General features: G+C 35.4%; 1 protein-coding gene across 1 annotated transcript in view; it reads right to left on the reverse strand.

Annotated features, from left to right (window-relative positions):
* Positions 1-22,395, reverse strand: part of Zpld1 (zona pellucida like domain containing 1) — a 41,503-nt gene that overhangs the window by 16,020 nt on the left and 3,088 nt on the right. The window contains exons 2-4 of the mRNA XM_070028728.1: positions 10,209-10,429; positions 4,562-4,743; positions 3,235-3,307 (exon numbers count right to left, since the gene is read on the reverse strand). Of these exons, the coding sequence (XP_069884829.1) occupies positions 3,235-3,307; positions 4,562-4,743; positions 10,209-10,429 (476 nt within the window). The remainder of the gene's footprint in view (positions 1-3,234; positions 3,308-4,561; positions 4,744-10,208; positions 10,430-22,395) is intronic.

A 22,395-nucleotide genomic window follows, 5' to 3' on the forward strand; every position in this document is an offset into this window, starting at 1 on the left:
CCAATGTTTAGTTTATTTAAGCGAGCATTCAGCTTATTCAAATTACATCAGTGACTAGCATCAATTTATTTAAACTGTACCAGATTCAATTCAAGCTCTTACTGTTGCAGTATCAGGACTTAAATTTTTGGTATCTTTATCTGATATCCTTTATCTTGTGATTTAAAATTACCAAATTTCACTAAAAACCAAAAAGTAAAATAAAAAGAACCACACATTTTCTGAATTCCAAAATGTACATCATACAAGTCTTATACCAAAAATTTTTGTGAGTACCAATACAAGACTCTCAGAGCTTTCTTTTAAAGTCTTCAGTCTTATTTTAGACTGTTCTACAGTTTATTTATCCCTCATCTACAGTAGATAAAAGCTGATCAGAAATGTAAAATTTGATAGTGAAGAAAAAGACTGGAAATAAAAAATTTGAAACACAGACAACCCTTCATATTTTCAAAGGCTGGGAAGAAATAACATCTTTTGAACTTTTAAAATGAAATAATAAGAGTTAGATGTTTTACTTAAAAATTGCTGCCATGTGGAACATTTCATTCTCAAATAAACACACACACACACACACACACACACACACACGTGTGTGTGTGATTATATGCTGCACTTGGAAATTGTGCTTATATTCCTTTCTATATTTCTAATTATTTTCTATATCTCTGATAAATGGTACTAGCTCTTCTAGCCATATCTGATAGGTGGTGGTTTTCTTTAATAATTTTTCTGACTTCCTTTTCCAATGTCTCCAAGTAAAGTACAATTGATTAACATTACTGGTTTTTCATCTTATGTTTCAGCAATATTGTTGCCAAGAATGCAAAAAGTTCTTCTCAAATATACACTACATCTAAGTCATTTGAAAATGAAAGATGACCCAGTTATAGTTTAATATAAGTCCATATGACTCAAATCTCCAATTAACTACCAAGAAACTAGTAGTAGAGCTGTGGCACAAGTGGTAGAGTGCTAGTCTTGAACTAAAAAGCTTAGGGATAGCATCCAGACCCAGAGTTCCAGCTCCAGGACTGGCACGAACACACACACACACACACACACACACACACACACACACACACACACACACACACACACACACAAATTCACACAATGTTCAACAGGGAAAGTCAACTAAATGTGAACTATGGTGTCTTACTAGTGACCATTTATAAGCTATCCTGCTTTATTATTTGTCACAGTAATATCACAATACATGATAATAGAAGAAATTCTGTCCAGAGGCAAGAGGGGGTTATTTATACCTATAATTCTCTAAAACAATTGTTAATTTTAAGAAGATTTAACACTAGCTTGGAGGACATGATTGAATTTTACTACATGTGTGATTAATAAGGAACTGTTAAAATACGTATTTTTTAAAGTTCAACCACTAATAATACCTTTACTGAAAAGAAAAATACCTTTGGCACTACCTCTTTCATTAATATTGTGACATAAAATGGGTTATGTTTTCCCATAGAACCAAAATATAAAAGTCATTTTTACATTATACTTATTCAGTATAAAGATTACAGAACCAGGCATAGTGGCTCAAGGGGAGGATTGTAGTTCAAGACCAGCAAGGGAAAATTAGCAAGACCCATTTCAACAATAACACTGAGTGTTAGTGGAGTGTACACAGGAAGTATGTAGTGGAGCTACATAGGTGTAGAAGGATTTCAGCCTAGGGTTTGCAGGTAAGTGGATCGTACAGGTGAGTGGAGGGAGAAGGTGGAACTCAGAACCTAAGACTCTACCTAAAAAATAACTAAAACCAAAACAGTCTAGGCGCTTGGCCTAAGTGGTAAAGCATCTAACTAGCAAGCGCAAAGTCCTGGGTTCAAACCACAGTACCACCAAATAAAATAAAAGGGAAAACATGTAGAAACTGAAAGATTATGTCATGCTGGCAACAGGCTTACAGTACCATTTCGAATTGTAAAGAACTTCACAAGAAAGCTGTCTTCAAAACCACATTTGTACATTTTGATTTTCTGCTTTTCCCATGAAACAATCATTTAATTTCACAGAAAACAAATATATAATTAAATGGAATGTGGATATATTTTTCATTTTTTTAGCTTGGAAAACCTCCTATTTATCTCACTCAATTATAATAAATATTCCTGAATCAAACCAGTCACCTCGATGCTACCACAAGAGCTTACATATATAACTCATTGGATAGAAACCTTTCAACTAAATATAAAAAATTGCTTAAAGCAAAATAAATAAATAAATGTCTAGCCATATTGAAAACAAATATTGCCATGGGCATTCTAGAACCAAGTTAACAGGCATCTCTATTTGCAGAAGAAAGTTGCCAGATGACAGAAAAGCAATCTTCATTCCAATACATTTTAATTTGTTGTTTAGAACTCAGAGATGTCACACTACAAACTTACAAACATGATTTTTTAAATGCCTTTGGAAAAAAGTCCTACTACAATATTTATAGCTCATTATATTCCAAGTATAAAGCACTGGCTTTTAAATCAGTTGCATGAATTATAACTCCATGCCATGATGACATGAATAATAATGCAAAAAATCAGATTCATAATTTACAAAAATGTTGGCTGATAGATTGAAAAATTGATATTTAAATCAGGCATTTAAAATGTATGAATAAAAATTTTTAATCAACATGAAAATATCATTTGGGGGATTAATGGTATGGTTATAAATAGAACCCGTGTATTTTTCCACGTTTTGCTGCCGCTCTCAATATTTACATGACAAAACTTTAGACAATGCTCTGTTGTCAATCCAAATTATTTCAGATATGACACAATTGTCCTTATCCAAAATCCAGACTGAAAATATTAACACATTCATCACCAAGATGTTTCCCAGAGAAGAATCCTTTGGAATTCCTGCACCTTTCTATCACAAAAATTTGGTTTCCAAAATCTTGACCCTGCTTATTGCTAAAATGCACACTCATATATGTGTACACGTACTTAACTTGATACTTGCCATTACTATTATCAAATCACACTTATCATTTAAATTCTCAATCATCTATCAATTTGTAGAAATGTGAATGGAGCTTATACCATACTTTATGACTAAGCAATATGAAGTTGGAAGCTAAGATGAATAAATGTTACCCAAGAACAGCAGGGTTCATGTGACTTTCAGTAGATTTTTATAGAAAAGCTATTCGCCTAAATGGCTCCTCACAACAGCGAAAGGGAAAATAACATCTTTCACCCGTCAACATACGTTATAAAGGAGTAGGCTCAAAGTGCTGACAAATGTTCCATTGTTCTCTCGCACAGAAATAGCAGCTGAGGACCTAAAACAGATTTAGAAGATGGAGAACACTGGTGAGATTTTAAATTAGAAGTTTTAGGTCTACTTGGAATGTTTAGGTAGATTTCAGGCACCAAAACTCTTAAGCTCTTAGAGTAGGCAATACCATTTAAATCACAGGACAAATAATGAAAAAGCAAGGGAAATGAAATAAAGATAAACTGTCCTTTATATACTTTTCATTTATCAAAAAAATCCCTTCTGTGTTTTGCATTGCGTGTATAAGACATTTTGAAAAATATTATCATTTTGTAAGAACTGAATCTCGTGCACATACACTTTCCTCAGTCCCATGGAAAGAGAAGTTTCATGAGATCCAGGATTTTGTTTTACTTTGTTAATTGCTACAACATTGTGAAGTAAGCATGATAAATATTGATTGGATGAGTGAATGAATTCCTACAGCAATTAAAGCTGAGAAATTCATTTAATGTTGGCGGTAGAGAATAAAAGAGAGTTGCTTCTCTTTACAACTGTAGTCTTTGGACCAAAGTCTTGTGTTCCCATTTTCCTCATCAGTTTGCTTTTGACTAAGATGTGGATCATCATCATTTTGTTGTTAAAATTAAGTATGGGTATTTATTTTAAAATGAGTCACCATGCAGCCTCCGTATTCTCTTGTAATTATGACAAACTATAATTTTGATTTCATAATAACAAACCCCATAATACTGGAAAAAGATGATGAAAAATATTTGACAAATCCAAGTGATGGTATTGTGATATGAACATAATTGTGTCTTGGAGTGTGTACTTTAGAAATAACAAATGAACACATGGTTACAAACTATAGCCTCAGTCCATGAGTAGAGTTCCTTGGATCTAGGCCAAACCACCTCTCCTAGAGAATCACAGAAACTCCTCAGAACTCACAGCAGCAGAATCCAACATGTTTGTCCCCTTTTTCAAGCAAAAAGATCCAAAAATGTAGTGACCAAAGCAAGTGTTTACACTTAAACCCTGGAAATACCACCAGGTCTCCAGAACTGCTTAAGTAAGCATGGTTCTTGGGCAAAACAAAAGAGAATTCATGGGAGGAGAAAGAAAGAGAGAAAGATAAGCAGACAGACAGCAACAGAGGAGACAGAGGAGAGACGATAAAGGCAGAAAAAAACAAAACAAATGGCTTCTATTAAATTGTCTGAGTAGGACTTCTATCTTTCTAGATACCTTAAATATAAGAAATAACTCCAATATAAAAACAATAGGAGAAAACAAGAATAAAACATAAACTTACGAAGCAAGTTGAGTGTTATTAACCAGGTATTCCAAAGGGTAAGTACAACTAAATTTATAAAGAAGCCCAGGTAGATAGCTGATGATTGTTGGTGGGTCTGGAGTATCAATATATCCTGAAATATTTCCTATTTGTACTGAAGTTGAATTTCCATAACCAGTGACACCAGGAATTGTGGAGACCTGTCAGAACAGCAGATCATATTTAATGATTAAATTTTCATACATGTGTGTATGTGTATACACACATATACATATTTACATATACAGGCAATTCCTATGCAAATAAGCATTGTATTAGATCCTTTCTAGGTTTCTGTTCAATGGTTACATGCTGTGGTAATGAAATTATGCACAATGAATGTTGTTTATAAATCATTAGTTACATCTTTTAAGTAAATTAAAGTTTATATTTATCCAAGACACTTTACTCATATTTCCTACATAAGAAAGGAAAGGGAGTAAGGAAGAAAAGAGCCCATGGGGCTACAAGTTCATAGGAAGCCCCTCTAAAAGGTCCAACTTCTCAGGCATGGTTTAAGATTCCAATTAATCTAACAGTATTTTCCACATTAACTTCCAATCTTCAAGCTTCTGTTCTTGATAGGAATGTTCTAGCCCCAAGACCCTTCTTGCTTTGGTCTTGCTCTTACTGCTTTCTACTTCAGGCAGTAAGATATAGGTCTTTCCTTTGTAGGTGTTATTCTTCCCTGGGAAAAAGCCAACTCTGTGTTTATCTCTTGTCATCACAGCAGGTTCAGTAGAGGAGCAGCCTGATCACAGAGCTGGGAGTTTCCCCCTTCATACTCAAAGCTCTTTCTGAGCAGGGGCCAGCCAGGTCATATCTACAGCTCCAGCAGCATGGGCCTCACAAATAATTTCTGGACAACGTTGAAGTCACAAATGTGCTCAGGATTGGTCTTCTGTTATTCATGGAGATGCTCATTCTCTTCCAGTTGTCACAGTTTATAGATACTTTTCAGACCACCATGAACTCCCACAAGTCATGGCTATCTTATATATGTATTTTCTTGGGTTTGCTTATTTTTTTATTGGACTCTCAAACAATACTATAATTGAAAAGCTATCATTTTAAGAACACAGTAAATATGTTTCTTATTTTTATAAAATCAAAGATGTAATATGGCATCCAACAAATATTTGAATAGATATTACTAAATCCTTTAAATCTTAATTTTCAACCAACGGATAAATTTTATGTATGAATCTAACAGCACATAAGCAAAGCTAAAACTCTAGACAATCCACAACTGTGGAAACAATTTTTATGAATAAAAACATTTTTATTCTAAACCAATAATTTAGTAATTTAATTTTACTCATAAGGAATGTTTTCAGCAGATTCCAACTCTGGAAGTATTCAAGGCAAAATATGAAAAATGAGCAAATCTTCTTCACTTCCCAACTTACTAAAGATAATAGTTCTATGAAAAAATTCACACAGGCATACACACACACAGAATAGTTTTATATTAGAGTTATTTCTGCTCTTTAAAACATGGTGCATATATAAAAAAGACACATTTTCCTGACTTTAATTTTGTATCATTTCCCAACCAGGAAGGCAGGGTAACTTAAATCCACGAAAGAAGGGCATTAGGGTATGATAGGAGAAGGCTGAGCCTCCCACCGTCTACTCCAAAAAGGAACAAGGCCAGCAATGACCAACATGCCTCACTCTCCCTTATAACCTCTCTGCACACAACTCAGAGAGATAAATAAATGTTTTTAATCAAAAAAGTCGACAATACAGACCTGCAAACACAAGCACAATATTCTAACTGCCCTTTGGGAAAAGATAAGTAAGAAGATTCAAATAAATCTCTTTGCCTGTCTACCAGTCCCTACCAAATTTAGACACCAGGCTCTTAGAATAATAAAGCCTTCTCTTTTAATTCTAAACAATAATTTGAAAAGAAAAAAATGAAATGTACTCGTCACCGACTTACATAACTGTAATCCGTCTGTCATCACCTTTACAATACAATAAAAATTATTTAGAAGAAAGTGAATGTCAATTTCTCCTTCTTTACTTTGCTAGGCTATACCACCTTGTTATTTTGACAAGCAAAATAAAAACCAGTCCTAAGTAAATTTCTTTGCAATTAATACTCATCAAAAATATATTCATTCCAATTAATTTTTAATTCCCTGGAAAGTCAATTCCTTCTTTGATTCTTTGTGTGTGTGTGTTCAATGAATTAATTTTTAAAAAAACACAAGATGTCTGCTCTCTCCACTCCTCTTCAATACAGTATTACAAAGTCTAACTGGAATAATAAAGCATGATGCAGACATAAATGGGGATCCAAATAGGAAAAGATGAAGTAAAACTCACCCTCTTTGAAGATGACATGATCCTGTATTTAAAGAAACGCATAGATTCCACTCCCAAGTTACTGGAGCAGATCCAAAACTTTGGCAAAGTAGCAGGGTAGAAAGTTAACCCTCAAAACTCAATGACTTTTCTGTATGTCAACAATGAGAAAAGCGAGGCTGAAATCAAGAAAGCAACTCCTTTTGTAATAGCCCCACAAAAAAAAATAAAATACCAAGGAATTAACCAAAAAAGTGAAGGACCTCTATGATGGAAACTTTAAAAAGCTGAAAAAGAAAATTAAAGTGGAAAAACCTCCCATGCTCCTGGATTGGGAGGATTAACATCATAAAAATGGCAATACTGCCAAAGGCTACCTACAAATTCAATGTAGTACCCATCAATATCCCAACCCCATTCTTCAATGGACTAGAAGAATCAATCCAAAAATTATGGAACAATTATATGGAACAATAAAAGACCCTGAATAGGGCTGGGAAGGTGGCTCAGTGGTAAAGTGCTTGCCTTGCATGCATGAGGCCCTGGGTTCGATTCCTCAGCACCACATAAGCAAAAAGAAAAAAGCCAGATGTGGTGTTGTGACTCCAGTGGTAGAGCGCTAGCCTTGAGCTAAAGAGCTGAGGGACAGCGCCCAGGCCCAGAGTTCAGGCCCCACGACCGGACCCCCCCCCCAAAAAAAAGACCCTGAACAGCAAAAACAATCCTTAGCAGAAAGAACAGTGCCAGAGGAATATCAATACCAGACTTCAATACCAAAGTTATAATAATCAAAACAGCTTAGTACTGGCACAAGAACAGACCTAAGGACCACTGGAATAGAACTGAAGAGCCAGAAATGAATCCAAGCACCTATGGCCACCTAATCTCCAATAAAGGAGACAAAAAATTAGGATGGAAGAAAGACAACCTCTTCATAAACAGTGCTGGCAAAATTGGTTAACCACCTGTAGAAAACTAAAGTTAGATCCTTATATATCATCCTGCACCAGAATCAACTCCAAATAGATCAAAGACTCGAGGTCAAACCAGACACCCTGAAAACATTACAGGAAAGAATAGGAGAAACTCTAGGGCTCCTTGGCACAGGCCGAAATTTTCTTAATAGAGACCTAGAAACACAACAAATCAAAGAAAGGTTGGACAAATGGGATTGCATGAAACTTCAGAGCTTCTGCATGGCAAAGGGCAATAGCAAGATCAATAGAAAGCCCATAGATTGGAAGAAGATCTTCTCTGCCATAGAAGAGACAAGGGCCTCACATCTAAAATATATTTGGAACTCAAGAAATTAAATTTCCCAAAACCAAATCCTCCAAGAAACAACCGCTCCATCAACAAGTGTGCTAAAGACTTAAAGAGAGACTTCTCTGAAGAGGAAAAAAGAATGGCCAATAGACACAGGAAGAAATGCTCAACCTCTCTGACATAAAAGAAATACAAATTAAAATAACATTGAGATTCTATCTCATCCCAGTTAGAATGGCTATAATCAAGAAATAGAATAACAGATGCTGGAGGGGATGTGGCTAAAAGGAAACCCGACTGCACTGCTGATGAGATTGTAAACTTGTTCCAACACTCTGGAAAGCAGTATGGAGTTTCCTCAAAAGACTAAACATAGAGCTCCCCTAAGACCCAGCAATCCCACTTCTGGACATTTACCCAAATGATCACAAAGTAGGAGAAAAACAAAAGAGGGAGTGATAATGTTCGATAAGAAATGTACTTATTACCTTACTTGTGTAATTGTAACCCCCCTGTACAGCATCTTTACGATAAAATTTTTTAAAAAGCCATACTAAAGCTACCTGCACAACTATGTTTATTGCAGCATTATCACCAAAGGTATGTAACCAACCCATATCAGTAGATGAATGGATCAAGAAAAAAAAAATATATATATATATACACAATGGAATTCTATGCTTCCATCAGAAAGAATGACACCGCCCCATTTGTAAGGAAATGAAAAGAGTTGGAAAAAATCATATTAAGTGAATTAAGCCAGACCCAAAGAAGCATAGGTCCCATGGTTTCCCTTATTTGCAATAATTAGTATACATCTAGGATAATCTTAGCAGCTGAGCAGAAGAGCTCAATAGCTATGTACATATGACCATATAAGATGATGCTAAGCAAAACGAACTCCAACATAAACACAAGAGGTTTACCTTTGTCGTTTTTGTTCTCAATGTACTACGTGATTTTGTTCTTTTGTGTTTTTTCCCCTGTTGTTTATCTCCTGTTGTTACTGTATTTGATTTTGGTGCCCTGGGTATTATATATATGTTTATCTCAATTAGGAAAGGGAAGGAGAACAACAGAATGTTGAAACAAAAGACAAAGGGTAGCGCCCAGGCCCAGAGTTCAGGCCCCACGACCGGACCCCCCCCCAAAAAAAAAGACAAAGGGTAAACCAATGCAACAGTGACACTCACAAGACAATATGTTGGAAATGATCTGTACAACCTGAGAGAGGGGTTTTGGGGGAGAGAGAGAGAGGTAGAAAAATGAGGGAGAGGATAACAAGTTAGACAAGGAATATACTCACTACCTTTCTTGTGCAACTGTAACCCCTCTGTACATCACCTTGACAATAAATTAAAATTTCAAAAAACAGGCTATTAGTTCTCATTCAGGGTGAAAATTTGCAAAGCACTGCTTTGACCTTCAAAATGACTGAAAAAGTGTACACTGGAATTTTATGAGTAAGACTTAACTCTGCTAAACATTTTGAATTGGAAGTGTAGGCCCACACAATGAAGAGATTCACCCAAGAAACACCAACAGCCTTCTTATACAAAGGATTAATGCTGATCATTCAATGGCAAGATTAACAGAAGATAATAATTGTCCTATTTTACCTGTATTCTTTCTTCCTGAATGAGATCACTGAAGCAAAAGGCCAAGTGATTCAAGTCAAATTCACTGGCATAAACACTGTATGATCAGGTACTGCAGTGAAAGCATAAAGCCGATGGCTAATGATAAACTGCAAAGAAATTTCCATCCATGTCACTTACCCAAAAGAATGTTGCTTAGAGCAGCTAAGCCACCATTAGGCCCTTTCGACTTCTCAGCTACTATAAACAAAACCATTACTGGAAGACAAAATTGTGTGTTTGGGAGTGCAAGCCTCCAGCAGGCAAAGGGGAAGAAAAAGATGTGTTTAGTTTTCTTGGAATTTTTTTTTGGAAAGATAGATTGAGCTTCTGATTATTTCCTGAAAATAGGTAGCTTTTTATTTATGACTTCATACCTAGCACATAATATCACACTCGTATCTTACCACTAAGTTGTTTCCACAGCCCTCCAAGGTGCTGAGATTGATGATGAAAATGACCACGGCTGGAAAGGTGTTGTTATTGATGAAGCCCCTGCAATGGGAATCCCCGTGCCTTCCATTCAGCGCCAGGTCTGTTTCAGAATAACCCGAGAAGAGGACCGTGCAAAAATTAATCTTCATTGTAATGGTCTGCACCCCACAGTACACATTGATGTCTCTTTCAGCTAAAACATAAATGGATTTAAAAATAAACAATTGTCAGAAAGGTGCAGTAGAGCATAGATGAACAACTCTTTCGCTTCTGAGATGTTTGCACTATCATCTAACTCTTTCTAGTCTGCACACTTTATTTCAAGGTTATTCAAGAACTTAATTTTGCTCTTCAAGGAAAAACAGAAGAGGTATTGCATACAGACATTAGAGTTTACCTCCGTTTCTTTGTGTCTGCAGTTCAGTAGGTATGCACTGACTACCGATTGAAGGCTGTTGAATTACAAGAAAATTGAGTATGGAAAAAAAAGAAAGAAAAGAAAACATATTTCTTAGAACATTCCAAACTAGAGCAAATTATTTAAATTCCCTATATGTTGTGAACTTCAGTACAGATTATACATTCTCCCAGGTATAAAGATGAAGCAATTACATTTGTCCAAGTCCAAATTGTTAAGCACCTTGGTGTTTAGTAACTTACCATGGATGTACAACTAAAGCCATCCAAAAGAATTTCATTTTATTTAACCTATATTAATTAAATTTAATTAATAAAAATTTTAAGTAAATTTAACCTATATTAATTAAACCTAAATTGCAATAGAGATAGAGAATACAAGTATAGTGGTATGATAACCAAAGATGTGTAGGCTACTGAAAGAACAATTTTCCAATGACAATGTATGCAGAAAAGAAGAGTATATACTAAACATGAAATGCAAAACACAATTTTCATGATTCTCCTTGATTTCATGACTTATCAACAGTAAGAGTTACCCTAGGTCTTGGTCTTGAGAGTGAGCACACTCACATACATATACATAGACAAGCATTTCATAGCTCTATTTAGGTTTTCTACATATAGAGAAGAAAATGAGCATAGAGAATGGAAACTTTGGCTTCTGAATAATTTCAGAGTTAACTGTTATTAATTTGGGTAACGTCTATGAATTGAGTTGAATCCTACCCCCAAAAGGACATGAAATCCTAAATTCTTCTATTCCAGGATTTATTTATATTTATTTATTTAATGAGTTGTGGTGATTCTGGAGTAGAATGGGGCACCAATCAAACATGAACTGATGTTCTTATGAAGGGAACATACTCTAAAAAGAAAAAAGACATAACGAGAGTTCCTAGTGAAGACAGAAGAGTTAAATGATTCATCTAGGAGTCAAGGCACATTCAGAAGTATCCAAAAGCTAAGAGGAGACAAGAATCCTCCCTAGAGTGAGAAATAGAGAGAGAGAGAGAGTGAGAGAGAGAGAGAGAGAGAGAGAGAGAGAGAGAGAGAGAGAGAGAGAGAGAGAGAGAGAGAGAGAGCATGGTTCTGCCTTGATTTGATTGTATGGTCTTCAGAAGTGTGAGACAATGTATCTACACTGTTTTAAATAATACCAAGAAATAATACTTTCAATTGTTCTAGATTCCCTTCATAGTGGGACTTAGGTAACCAGTACTGGAATACTAATACATTGACCTTTCCACATCTAACATCATTCCAATATTTACAAAAAGAATAAGAAACAGACATCAGATGTGTCAAATGTGGAAACCAACAAACAAGAACTGATTAGAAAAACTACTTTGGTTGTTCACCAAAAGAAAATGGAACAAAATAAAATATATTTTTGCAAATGATAGAACGTTCACCTATGAAGTATGTAAATGTCAATTAAAATGTTCATCATTGAATTAATTTACCTAATAACTCAGCCTTAATTTAAGAGTAGAAATTGTTCAATAGCATCTCTCCTTAGGATGTTTATTCTCTACCAGTTTTTGCTAGTAAAAATGAGTTATAGTTTTGAGATTGTGAATATATCAGTATGGGTATAGAAATATATATACATATATATATGGTAGTAATTTTAAACTCACTAGAAGTACCTATAAAAAAGGAAACACTAACATCAGTTTTACAGAAAATTTTAAGCACTATTCTTGTGAAGATAGAAAAATAACACAAAGATATGCCTCACTACCACAGAAAACACTAAATATCATGTAAATCTGAGAAATGTGAATAGCAGTATTTGGCAAGATTAATTGTCTAAGTGGAAAGCTAAATTTTAAATGATCCTCTTTGCTAAAGTAGCATAGTTTGTTAAAATATGGTTACTGACTATTTATCAACTTCAAAATACATCTTAAATTTGAAAACATTTTTCTCCCTCTAAATGCTATTTCTTGGCCAACACGACTGTCATTTTTCCTCTGGGATAGCGCATTAACCACTGTTTCCTTTTCCCTCTCACCCCTTTAATATACTTGTTAATATATTCATCTATTCATTTCAGCTTCTTAGATCATCAGTTCTTTGTGTTACTTAGACCAAAATCTGTGTGTTGATCAGGCACTGAAAACTCTTCTTGATATACCACATTCCTACCGCTACATTCTCATCTCTCTCCTTTGTCTACATTGTGACTCTGGATATATTTCATTGTTTGAAAGAAGCACACTTAGTGATGGATGTCAGAATGAGGATTCCATCCTGTCATGTTGGGATTTTTTACAATAGTGGCACAAGAAAAGTTAGTAGAGAGATTTAAAAAAAAAATGTTCCATGCTTTGTTCTGACAGGGTTACATAATTGTAAAAATGTTAAAATGTCAAGTTCCATTCTTATGATTTGTCTATCTAATTACATAGAAATTACACCTCAACAACGTATCATGAGCATTTAAAAAATCATTAAACACCTTATCTACAAGATAGTGCTTTTTTCAGCTTAGAATGTTCCTTTAGTCCCGAAGCTTTAACTGAGCAATCACTCCCTCATCCTCCAAGTCTTCAACTTCTTCTTATCCAAGATCTCCCTGATCCCAAATATAAAGAAAACAACTTTATTTTTATGCTGTCCGTGGCTTTAAGTTCATACATGCATTTGTATATTTTTCTAATGAACTGAAAATCCCCAGGGCAGAAAACCTACTCTATTCACTGATGCATTCCTGTGATTGTTTAATCAATTCTATAAAGTACTGGAGCAGTAGTCTACACTGAGGATTTCAATAGTAGTGACCTGTTCTCATATGTATTACAATCTGTTATTAGAGGATGGATTGTATTGACAGAAAGATTGTGCAGAGATCTGTGAAGTGGAAGAGAAAGTCAACCTAGACCAGATAAGTTGGTTAGACACATCTTGCAAAAGATGGCATTGACTTTAATTTCAAAGTGTCAATAAGAGTTAGCTATGTTAAGAAACAGAAATTAATAACACAGTAGGGACTAGGTGAATGATAAAATACATTCAGGTTTCTTGGGAGCCAGACAGGACTCTTTTTATTAGGATTTAAAGAAGAAAAAAAATGGTAATGTATTAATCCAGTGGAAGATACAGATGAATTGATAAGATAGTTTTACAGAGAAAAATGGTCTTTCTAAATGTTAAAATGTTAAAATGTCTATCTGAATGTTAAACTCTCCCCTATTAATAAGTCCACTAACACTTGGATTTGTGCTCAATGAACAAGCCTAATTGTATTAGTTGGTATGTTCTAAACGCACCAAAATAAATAATAAATATGTCACAAAGGAGAGATGTCATTATCCTTAACTTAAACTTAAGACTTCACTTCCTCAGCTGTTTGCGGACATGCACTGATGTTTAGACTACCTGAACCAATAGAAGCAATTGCTGTGTTTAGATGTAAAGCTCTCTTCTGTTTTCTGCTTTACAACCAAAGGCATGTAACCCCTGCGGTGAAGCTGAATTTGCTACAAGCTGATCCCACTTGAAGATATGATAACAAATTAAAGGCTTTTGCAGTGTAAGAAAAGAGATATGTTCAAATCCATTCTGACCCAGCTTTCTAAAGACTTTTCACTATCTTTCAGAGAAACATATTTCCCCCCCTGGTTGTAGATACTAAAGGCATCCATTCAGCTCAATTTTACCATTTGGGAGGCTTTGAGGAAAAATAAAAAGATACTTCAAGTCACGAAAAGACAGTCTCTGACAAAAGTAGAGATTTTTTTTCAGCTACTGATAACTCTTTCAACAAAGTTTTTAGCCTCTTACTGTCTTTGGCTGACCTAAATTGCAACACTTCTCTGTACTACACCTTCTAGAAGCTAATGGAAAAAACATGAAGGGACAATATATATTTAGGGTATCACACTGGCAATGGGGTTTGTTTCTCACAGATTTTCTAAAATTATGCAAACCTTAAATAAGCTTCCACACTGCCAACTCTCCAGCTTATCATGTATAAAAATCTGTCCTAATTTGGAGTTCATAGCTTATATTTATCATATAAATAGGCTTAAATGGCTACATCAAATTACATATATATATATGAGTGCTAAACCCTCTTTTATATATGTATATATGTTAAGTTATATATATATATAATATATATATTAAAGCCTCATATATATATAGAAAGAGAGATAGTACACAACCTTTACTCCTTGTGAAATCCTATTCCTAGAAAACCTAATTGCACATGTATTTAGAAACAATGGCTGACAATACATTTGTAGCACTCATACATACACCTAATAAGAATGTCTAACTTTCTTCCTTCAACAATTCCTAGTCAACTTTTGTAAGCCCAGAAGCATCTAGGTGAAGCTAAAGATTGACTTATGATAGACTGAACCTTTCTCTTCTCATTTGGGTACTATTCACTTGGAGACCTGCATTCCCTTTCAGTGGCATAAGATGGTTAAACATTTTCTAATTATGTTATGAAATAATAAGGACACGGATCAATACAATTAATTTAACAATGTACCTACTTGTATCTTTTACTACAAAGACATCAATGATGAACTACTTGGCTGCAAGCTGGTAGTCAGCATATATGAAAGACAATTCTAGAGGCTTGTCTTTATTACTAAAAGAAAGTGGAGTTTATAAGAACTGGACAGAGAAAGTCAGTGCCATCAGTATGGTCCTACTCTAGAGGCTATTTAGAGTTGGTTTGGTTTTTTGTATTATTTTTATTATCTTTAAGTAGTTGTACAAAAGAGTTGCCATTTAACAAAGTAAACAAGACACAAAGAAACATAGGCTCCATGGTTTCCCTCATTTGTAATAATTAGTATATGTCTAGGATAGTCCTAGCAGAGGATCAGAATAGCTCAATACTTATGTACATATGACCATATAAGATGATGCTAATCGAAATGAACTCCAAGATAAGGAAACAAGAGGTTTTTCTTGGTGGTTTTTGTTTTTAATGAACTGTGTGAAGTTATTTCTTTTTTCTTTCTCTTTTCCCCTTTGGTTTTATCTCCTGTTGTCCTTGTATTTGATTTTGGTACCCTGTATATTGTATATATATTTATCTGATTTGGGAAAGGGAAAGGAACAACAAAATGTTGAAACAGGGATGAAGGCTGAACCAATGTAATAGCGGTACTCACAAGACAATATGTTAGAAATGAACTTTACAATTTGGTGGGGGAGGGGTTAGGGACAAGGGAAATTGGGAGAAAAATAAGAAAGTGGGTAACAATGTTGGACAAGAAATGTACTCATTATCATACTATGCAACTGTAACCTATCTGTACATCACCTTGAAAATTAAATTTTAAAAATAAATAAATAAAAATAGTTCTCATGGGGAAAAAAGCAAAGTAGTTTATAAACAGAATATATCTTGACAATTGTCACCCTGTTAGTCCTATTTGCTTTCAAAAGCTACACTGCATGCCACTGTATGTCAGCAAATTTCCCTAAATTTTATTAAATGTATAGTAGCTGTCAATCTTTGTATTTAACCAAAAACTAAAAATATTGACAAGTTACTCTGTTACTTCCCAGAGCTTGTGGTTGAAAGATGAGACAGATGAAAAGTAGCCAGGTACAATTACAGCCTGATGGTACAAGGGAGCTTTGTAAAGATTACATACACCTTTATCTTGGTAGAAGAAAATGTCTGGGAAGGAATTGTTAGGAAGAAATGAAATATTTCCAAAGGCTATGTTTTATAAGAAATTGATTAGATTATGGTACAATGAGAAATAGGTGTCACTAATGATCAGGTTTCTAGTTTTGATGGATTATTCCCTGAGATACAGAATTCAGAAAGAAGAAAGAGAATGCCCATGGTTTGAGAGGCTGAGTTCTAAATGGGAAATGAAATCTTTATACAAAAATGTATAGCATGCTAGTAGAAATATCATAATTATGATAGAAAAGAGAAAAATATATATTTGAGATTCATCAGATACCCAACATATTAATAGTTAGCTATACTAATAGCTGAAACTAATCATGACACCATTCAGTTAAGAAGAGAAACAAGCCAGGCCCCAGAGGCTCTCGCCTGTAATCCTAGCTAATCAGGAGGCTGAGATCTGCAGATTGTTCTTCCAAACCATCCCAGGCAGGAAAGTCTATGAGACTCTCATCTCCAATAAACTTTCAGAGAAAGCTAGAAGTGCTGCTGTGGCTCATGTGGTAGTGTATTAGCCTTGAGCCAAAGGTCAGGGACACTGCTCAGGCCCTGAGTTTAAGCCCCAGGACCAGCAAAAATTTTAAAAAAGGTAGTCAAACAAGGTGAGGACAGAAAAAATTGTGTTAAAGTTGTACTTGGATGAGACATTCCCTAGTTATCCAAAGAAGTGTGATCATCCTCTTGTAACCTATTCCACGCATTACTTTTCCCTTTTCCTATGAACCTACTATATGATTTATCTTATAGCTAGGGTGGACAATTGCTTTCCCACTAAATTATAAACTCCTTGGAAGTCGTGCATTTTCCCAGAGCATTCCACAGTGTGTCCTTTCTGTACTCTGCCAACTGCCTGAAAGGAGGCCTCTGATCTCAAACTGCCAACGAACAACAATTTACTCAAAGTCTGACATAGATTATCTGACTTCCAATTAAGAAAACATAGCTCGTTCATTAATATGTAAGTAATATGTTTTTGCAATCCATTTGGGCATTTTACACCTGTTTTAATGTATTAGTCTTGGTGACTATTTTAACTCATTTTAATAATAATTTTTTTAGAAAATAATACCCTATAATAAGTGGCATATTTGCTAATGCCTATTATCCTCAACAAGATGTGCATAATGTTCTGCTGGGGATGCTAGGTATGTCATCAGAGCATGAAGCCAGCAAGACCATCACCAAGACCATGCTGTAGCCTGCACCTGTTATACTTTAGAGTGCAAACAAATCACCAGAAAAGCATGTTACAAGGCATCATTCTGGTTCAGTAGATTTGCAGTGGGAATCTAGTTTGTGTATTTCTCATAAGCTCTCAGGTGATACTAGCAATCCGGGTCTCTCAGTCACTTCTGCTAAGTCACAACCATGCATTGTGATTAGACAGAAAGAAGCTTTTTTGGAGGTGTTAAACACTTCCACCAAATATATGTTTGAATGGTGTACATGCCTAGAAGAGGGGAAAGTTCAAATGTAAAAGTGATAGGGGAAAGAAAGAAAAAGGGACGGAGAGAGATAGAGAAGAGAAATTGTCCTTTCTCTTCTTTAGCTAAAGAAATACCTGGCTTTGAATCTCAAATAAATCTCATGAAAATCCCTGTGAGGCTGAGCCTGAGTTTACTTTAATGCTCAGATGATCACATGTGAGAGCCAAATGAGTAAAGGATCGGTTCCTCTAACTCCTATCTCTACCCCATTCCACAAAGCATAGCAGAACAGCCCACTCCAAAATGCAGCTATGATAAGCGGGGTGATGTATTCAATACAAAATGCTACTAGCAAAGGCAGTATCTGTAGCACGCTGGTCAGGGAATATAGTGGAAGCAGATACTTTCTGACTATCTGTGAGACACACCTGGGAGGCTCCAGCACAAATGGAGAATATTGGGGTTGGATGGTTGGTCCACAATGAGCATAAGTGGAAAATCTGTACTGTTCAGATAAAAGGATCATGCAAACACAATGTCACGTGTATACTTGTAAAAAAATCCTGGGATAAAACTCAGAGTATCAATAAAAATCTGTTAAGATGGTGGAGGTAAGGCATTCGGTATGCTGAAGAGTGTTTTGGAGTGCAATAGAATTTTTCTGAAAATAACTTACTTTCTGTGTTCTAGAAAATATTCTAATATAAATGTATACCATCTTAGTAAGTTCCAAGAGTAATTTGTCTGTCATTTGTTTCTCTTTCTAAACTTAGAGTGATGGTATTTGGTACTATAGAAATTGCCTAGAGAACAGATGCTATGTATGTTGTTTTAACTCATTTTTAAAGTTATATTTCCTCCCACAAAGTTTTTATTCCAGAATGGGTTTGGGTACTAAAACAGCAAGAAATCCTTAAGGGATATTGATATTTCATCTACACCAAATAGCAACAGCTGATAAGAATTTCAAGTGGATCAAGTTTCCTCTCTATTTTGAACAGGTTTCTTGTCACCTTGGTTTCCCAGCACATCTGCTTCTCGTTAGCAAATACAAGCTGTTGTTTCCAGTGCTGTAGGACATTTATATGCAGTCTGAAGCAAACTTTGCAGAATTATAACTACACTTTGTGCTCCACATTCTTTGAAACCAGAAGAGATTTTTTCCATGGGCAGAAAACGTAGGTTTTACTTGTTCAGAGGAAGTGCAAAATTCATACCATAATTTTTTGTTGTTGTTGAATAAGGGTATGGACTCTGCATTTTCCACTCCTTGAACATATTAGCTGATTTCTTTGTTTTCCACTGCACTTTTTCATTGTAGATTAATTTGGATGTGATCAGTCATTGCTGTGTCAATAAGTTCTCCCACATCTGGTCAGTCACTGCTGCCCCAGGTACAGTGATGTCCTGGGACCAAAACATGAATACTAAGTAGGAAGGTGAGAGAATCCACCTTTCATCTCCAGGGAGGACTAGAACATAGCCCTTGGGATTATTATTCTATTATCCACTCTTCCTTTGTCTTTTAGCACTTAACTGTAATAATTAAGCAAATCTTAACATAAAGTTACTTTGTTTTGTTTAATTCACAAGTCAGTTCTATCAATTAAATCAAGGATTCTCAATTTTGTTTTCTGGAGTACACTTGTTTTCATTCAAATGTTAATAGGCATTGACAGAGGAAGAAAAAGATTTCTTTAGTCAACCAGGTTTTGAACTAGCTAAACAAATACATTTGTCTTTTCGGAATCTTTATTGTGGCATATACCTCTGTGATTATCCCTTCCTACAACATTTATTAAACTTACTATTTATTTTTTGGCTATGGCATTTGATAGACTACAAATTTGCAATATTACACAAGTTCTTACACGGTGTTCCAATTGGAATGTGATGTTTAAGAAATACTTGGTCTGTTTATTGTGAAAAGTGAAAGAGAAATTTCTCTGAGGTACCTACAATTCTTTATATGAAACATGTTATTGCCTTCCCTGTTAGTGATATTTTAAATTGAACATCAAATTGCAAAGTCTGAAAGACTGACTTACATTAAACTTCCCAAAAACTGTTTAGATCACCACAAGACAGCATCAGGCCATTACCTTTCTGGTGCTCACTTATCTCCTTGCCTGTCCTTTTATTATTCTAGACTACTTCAGAGACCTAAAAGTTCAGCCTAACTCTACTCCCTTTCCAAACCAAAGACTAGATCCAGAAGGAACTCCTGAATTACAGAGGCATATACATCTATCCATTTGTGTCCCAAGCACAGCTCCTTGGCATTTAAAAGTCAATTGTGAATTGAATTTTACTCCGGGAAGAACAGGACTACAGTTCCAGTGCTACATCAGTCTGCTGCTCCTTAGCTTATATAACAAAGTTAAATGAGATGATATCGCTTTAATTGTTAATGACTCTGAACATGGTAGTTCTCTTGTCCCAAAAATAAATGCTATGGAAATTAAAGAATATACTTCTAATGTCATGAAACAGCAAAGGTCAGATAGGGTGAGATGATTACTCTCATCATTATTAACATTGCTTTCCATTTAGATAGCCCCTCTTCTTTGCCAGACTCATTGTCATTCTATCTCACTGCTTAGAATCTGAGCAGCTCTTACAGCTCCTGATGACACCAAGGCTGATCCTGATGTGGAAACAAGCCAGAAGTCAAGAGGGAAATGAGCAATTAACCTTTAGGCTTTAGTGGTTCATTCTGTTCTTTCTACAAACAACCTGCAAAAAAAATGAATATTAAGTAATACCCACAAAGGTAAAGTTCCTGGTACTTCCCCTTCATTTGGATTTGAGGGATTTTTATATAAATTTTAAAGTATTACAGTGTGTGTATGAATGTATAAATGTGTATGTTTGTGTGCATACATGCATGAGTAAATTTCAATATTTGTTACCTAAGTAAGTCAATTCCAAATATACTAACATCTTAAGGGAAATGCAAATTAAAAGATCCTTAATCAATGCTCCTGGACCAAGAGATTTTTCCTCTCTCCCTTTCCTTAAAAGATTTTATTTTAGGGCTGCGAATGTGGCTTAGTGGTAGAGTGCTTGCCTAGCATGCATGAAGCCCTGGGTTCAATTCTTCTGTACCATATAAACAGAAAAAATGGAAGTGGTGCTGGGGCTCAAGTGGTAGAGTGCTAGCTTTGAGCAAAAGAAGCTTAGAGACAGTGTTCAAACTTGAGTTCAAACCCCAGGACTGGCAAAAATAAAAAGGTGGTACACTGGTGGCTCACACCTGTAATACTAGCTACTAAGGAGACTGAGATCTGAAGATTATTGTTCAAAGCCAGCCTGGGCAAGAAAAATCAGTGAGACTCTTATCTCCAATTAACCACTCAGGACAGTGGCTCTGTTGCTCAAGTGGTAGAGTGCTAGCCTTGAGCTGAAGAGCTGAGGGACAGTGCCCAGGCCCAGAGTTTAAGCCCCACAACTGACAAAAAAAAAAAAGAGTTTACTTTAAAGAACTAGACATGTCCATGAGACTCTTATATTCAATTGGCCACCAGAGTGGTGCCAATGGTGGAAATGGTACTGTGGATCAAAATGCTAGAGCACTAGCAAAAAAGCTCAGGGAGAGTGCCCTGGTTCTGAGTTCGAGCCCCATGACCAACCCCCCTCCCCCCAAAAAAGAAAGACAAAACTAGAAATTGTGAGTACTTTCTCCTTTCATTGAAATGTATATAAATCTGTTGGAAAACTAGATGAGACTTTTGTAAACTTTATAATGTGGATATGTCTGTGTCTAGAATCTGGAAGCTATCGCTTTGAAATGTAAACATGGAGGGTTGCAACATCTGTATCTCCCAGTCTCTGAGGAAGAGACTTTGTGTAAGACTTGCTTCAAATCACTAAACTACCTCCTATCCTGACACATAAAAAGTTAATTTTTCTTAGCGATAAAGGTGATACAGATGGTCACTCCAATTACCAGGTGGAGTCAGAAAACGTGACAAATGTTGTTGTCAAGTCCGCTTACTTGAGGAGCAGTTATTGTGTGTCTTAAAAACATGTTGTATGTAATGTGCTACATCTGTTTGGCTGTATAAATGTTCTTAGTTTTTTCCTTCTCTGAAGCCTAAGACGCGTATCACATTCTGAGTGTAATTTGTATTCAACACTAAGAGTGTCTTCTTTCTTTATTACATTGGTGGAGCGGATTTTAGACTGGCAGAAGGTTTTGTGTGCAATTACATTTACCTAACACATGGTTGTGCTTCTAATGACAACTAATGCCCTACAGAAAATATAGAATAACATCATCACTTGTGCTTAACCATAAGTGTACATTGGGTCAATCTGTAGAATTTCATACAGATTATCATCACCATATTCAAATGTTCCAACATTACATTTGAGGTGAAATAGTGGAGTCCACACACTACCCAAGATGATTTTGTGACAGTGGTTAATAGAAATCATCATAAATATGTGCCTTAACCTATTTCAGTTTTATTGTATGATAAATACTTGCTTTTGCTGTTGTTGATCAGTCAACATGTTTTATTAATGCCTCCACAGTATATATAGATACAACATCAGCCCAATGATCTCAGCTGAGCAGTATTTCCTTTTCCAAATCAGCCTTTTCATCTACCCATAATAATGCCATGTCTT

Source organism: Dipodomys merriami, unplaced genomic scaffold (genome assembly GCF_024711535.1).
Source record: "Dipodomys merriami isolate MVZ:Mamm:240054 unplaced genomic scaffold, mDipMer1.0.p SCAF_2, whole genome shotgun sequence".
Lineage (NCBI taxonomy): Eukaryota > Metazoa > Chordata > Mammalia > Rodentia > Heteromyidae > Dipodomys > Dipodomys merriami.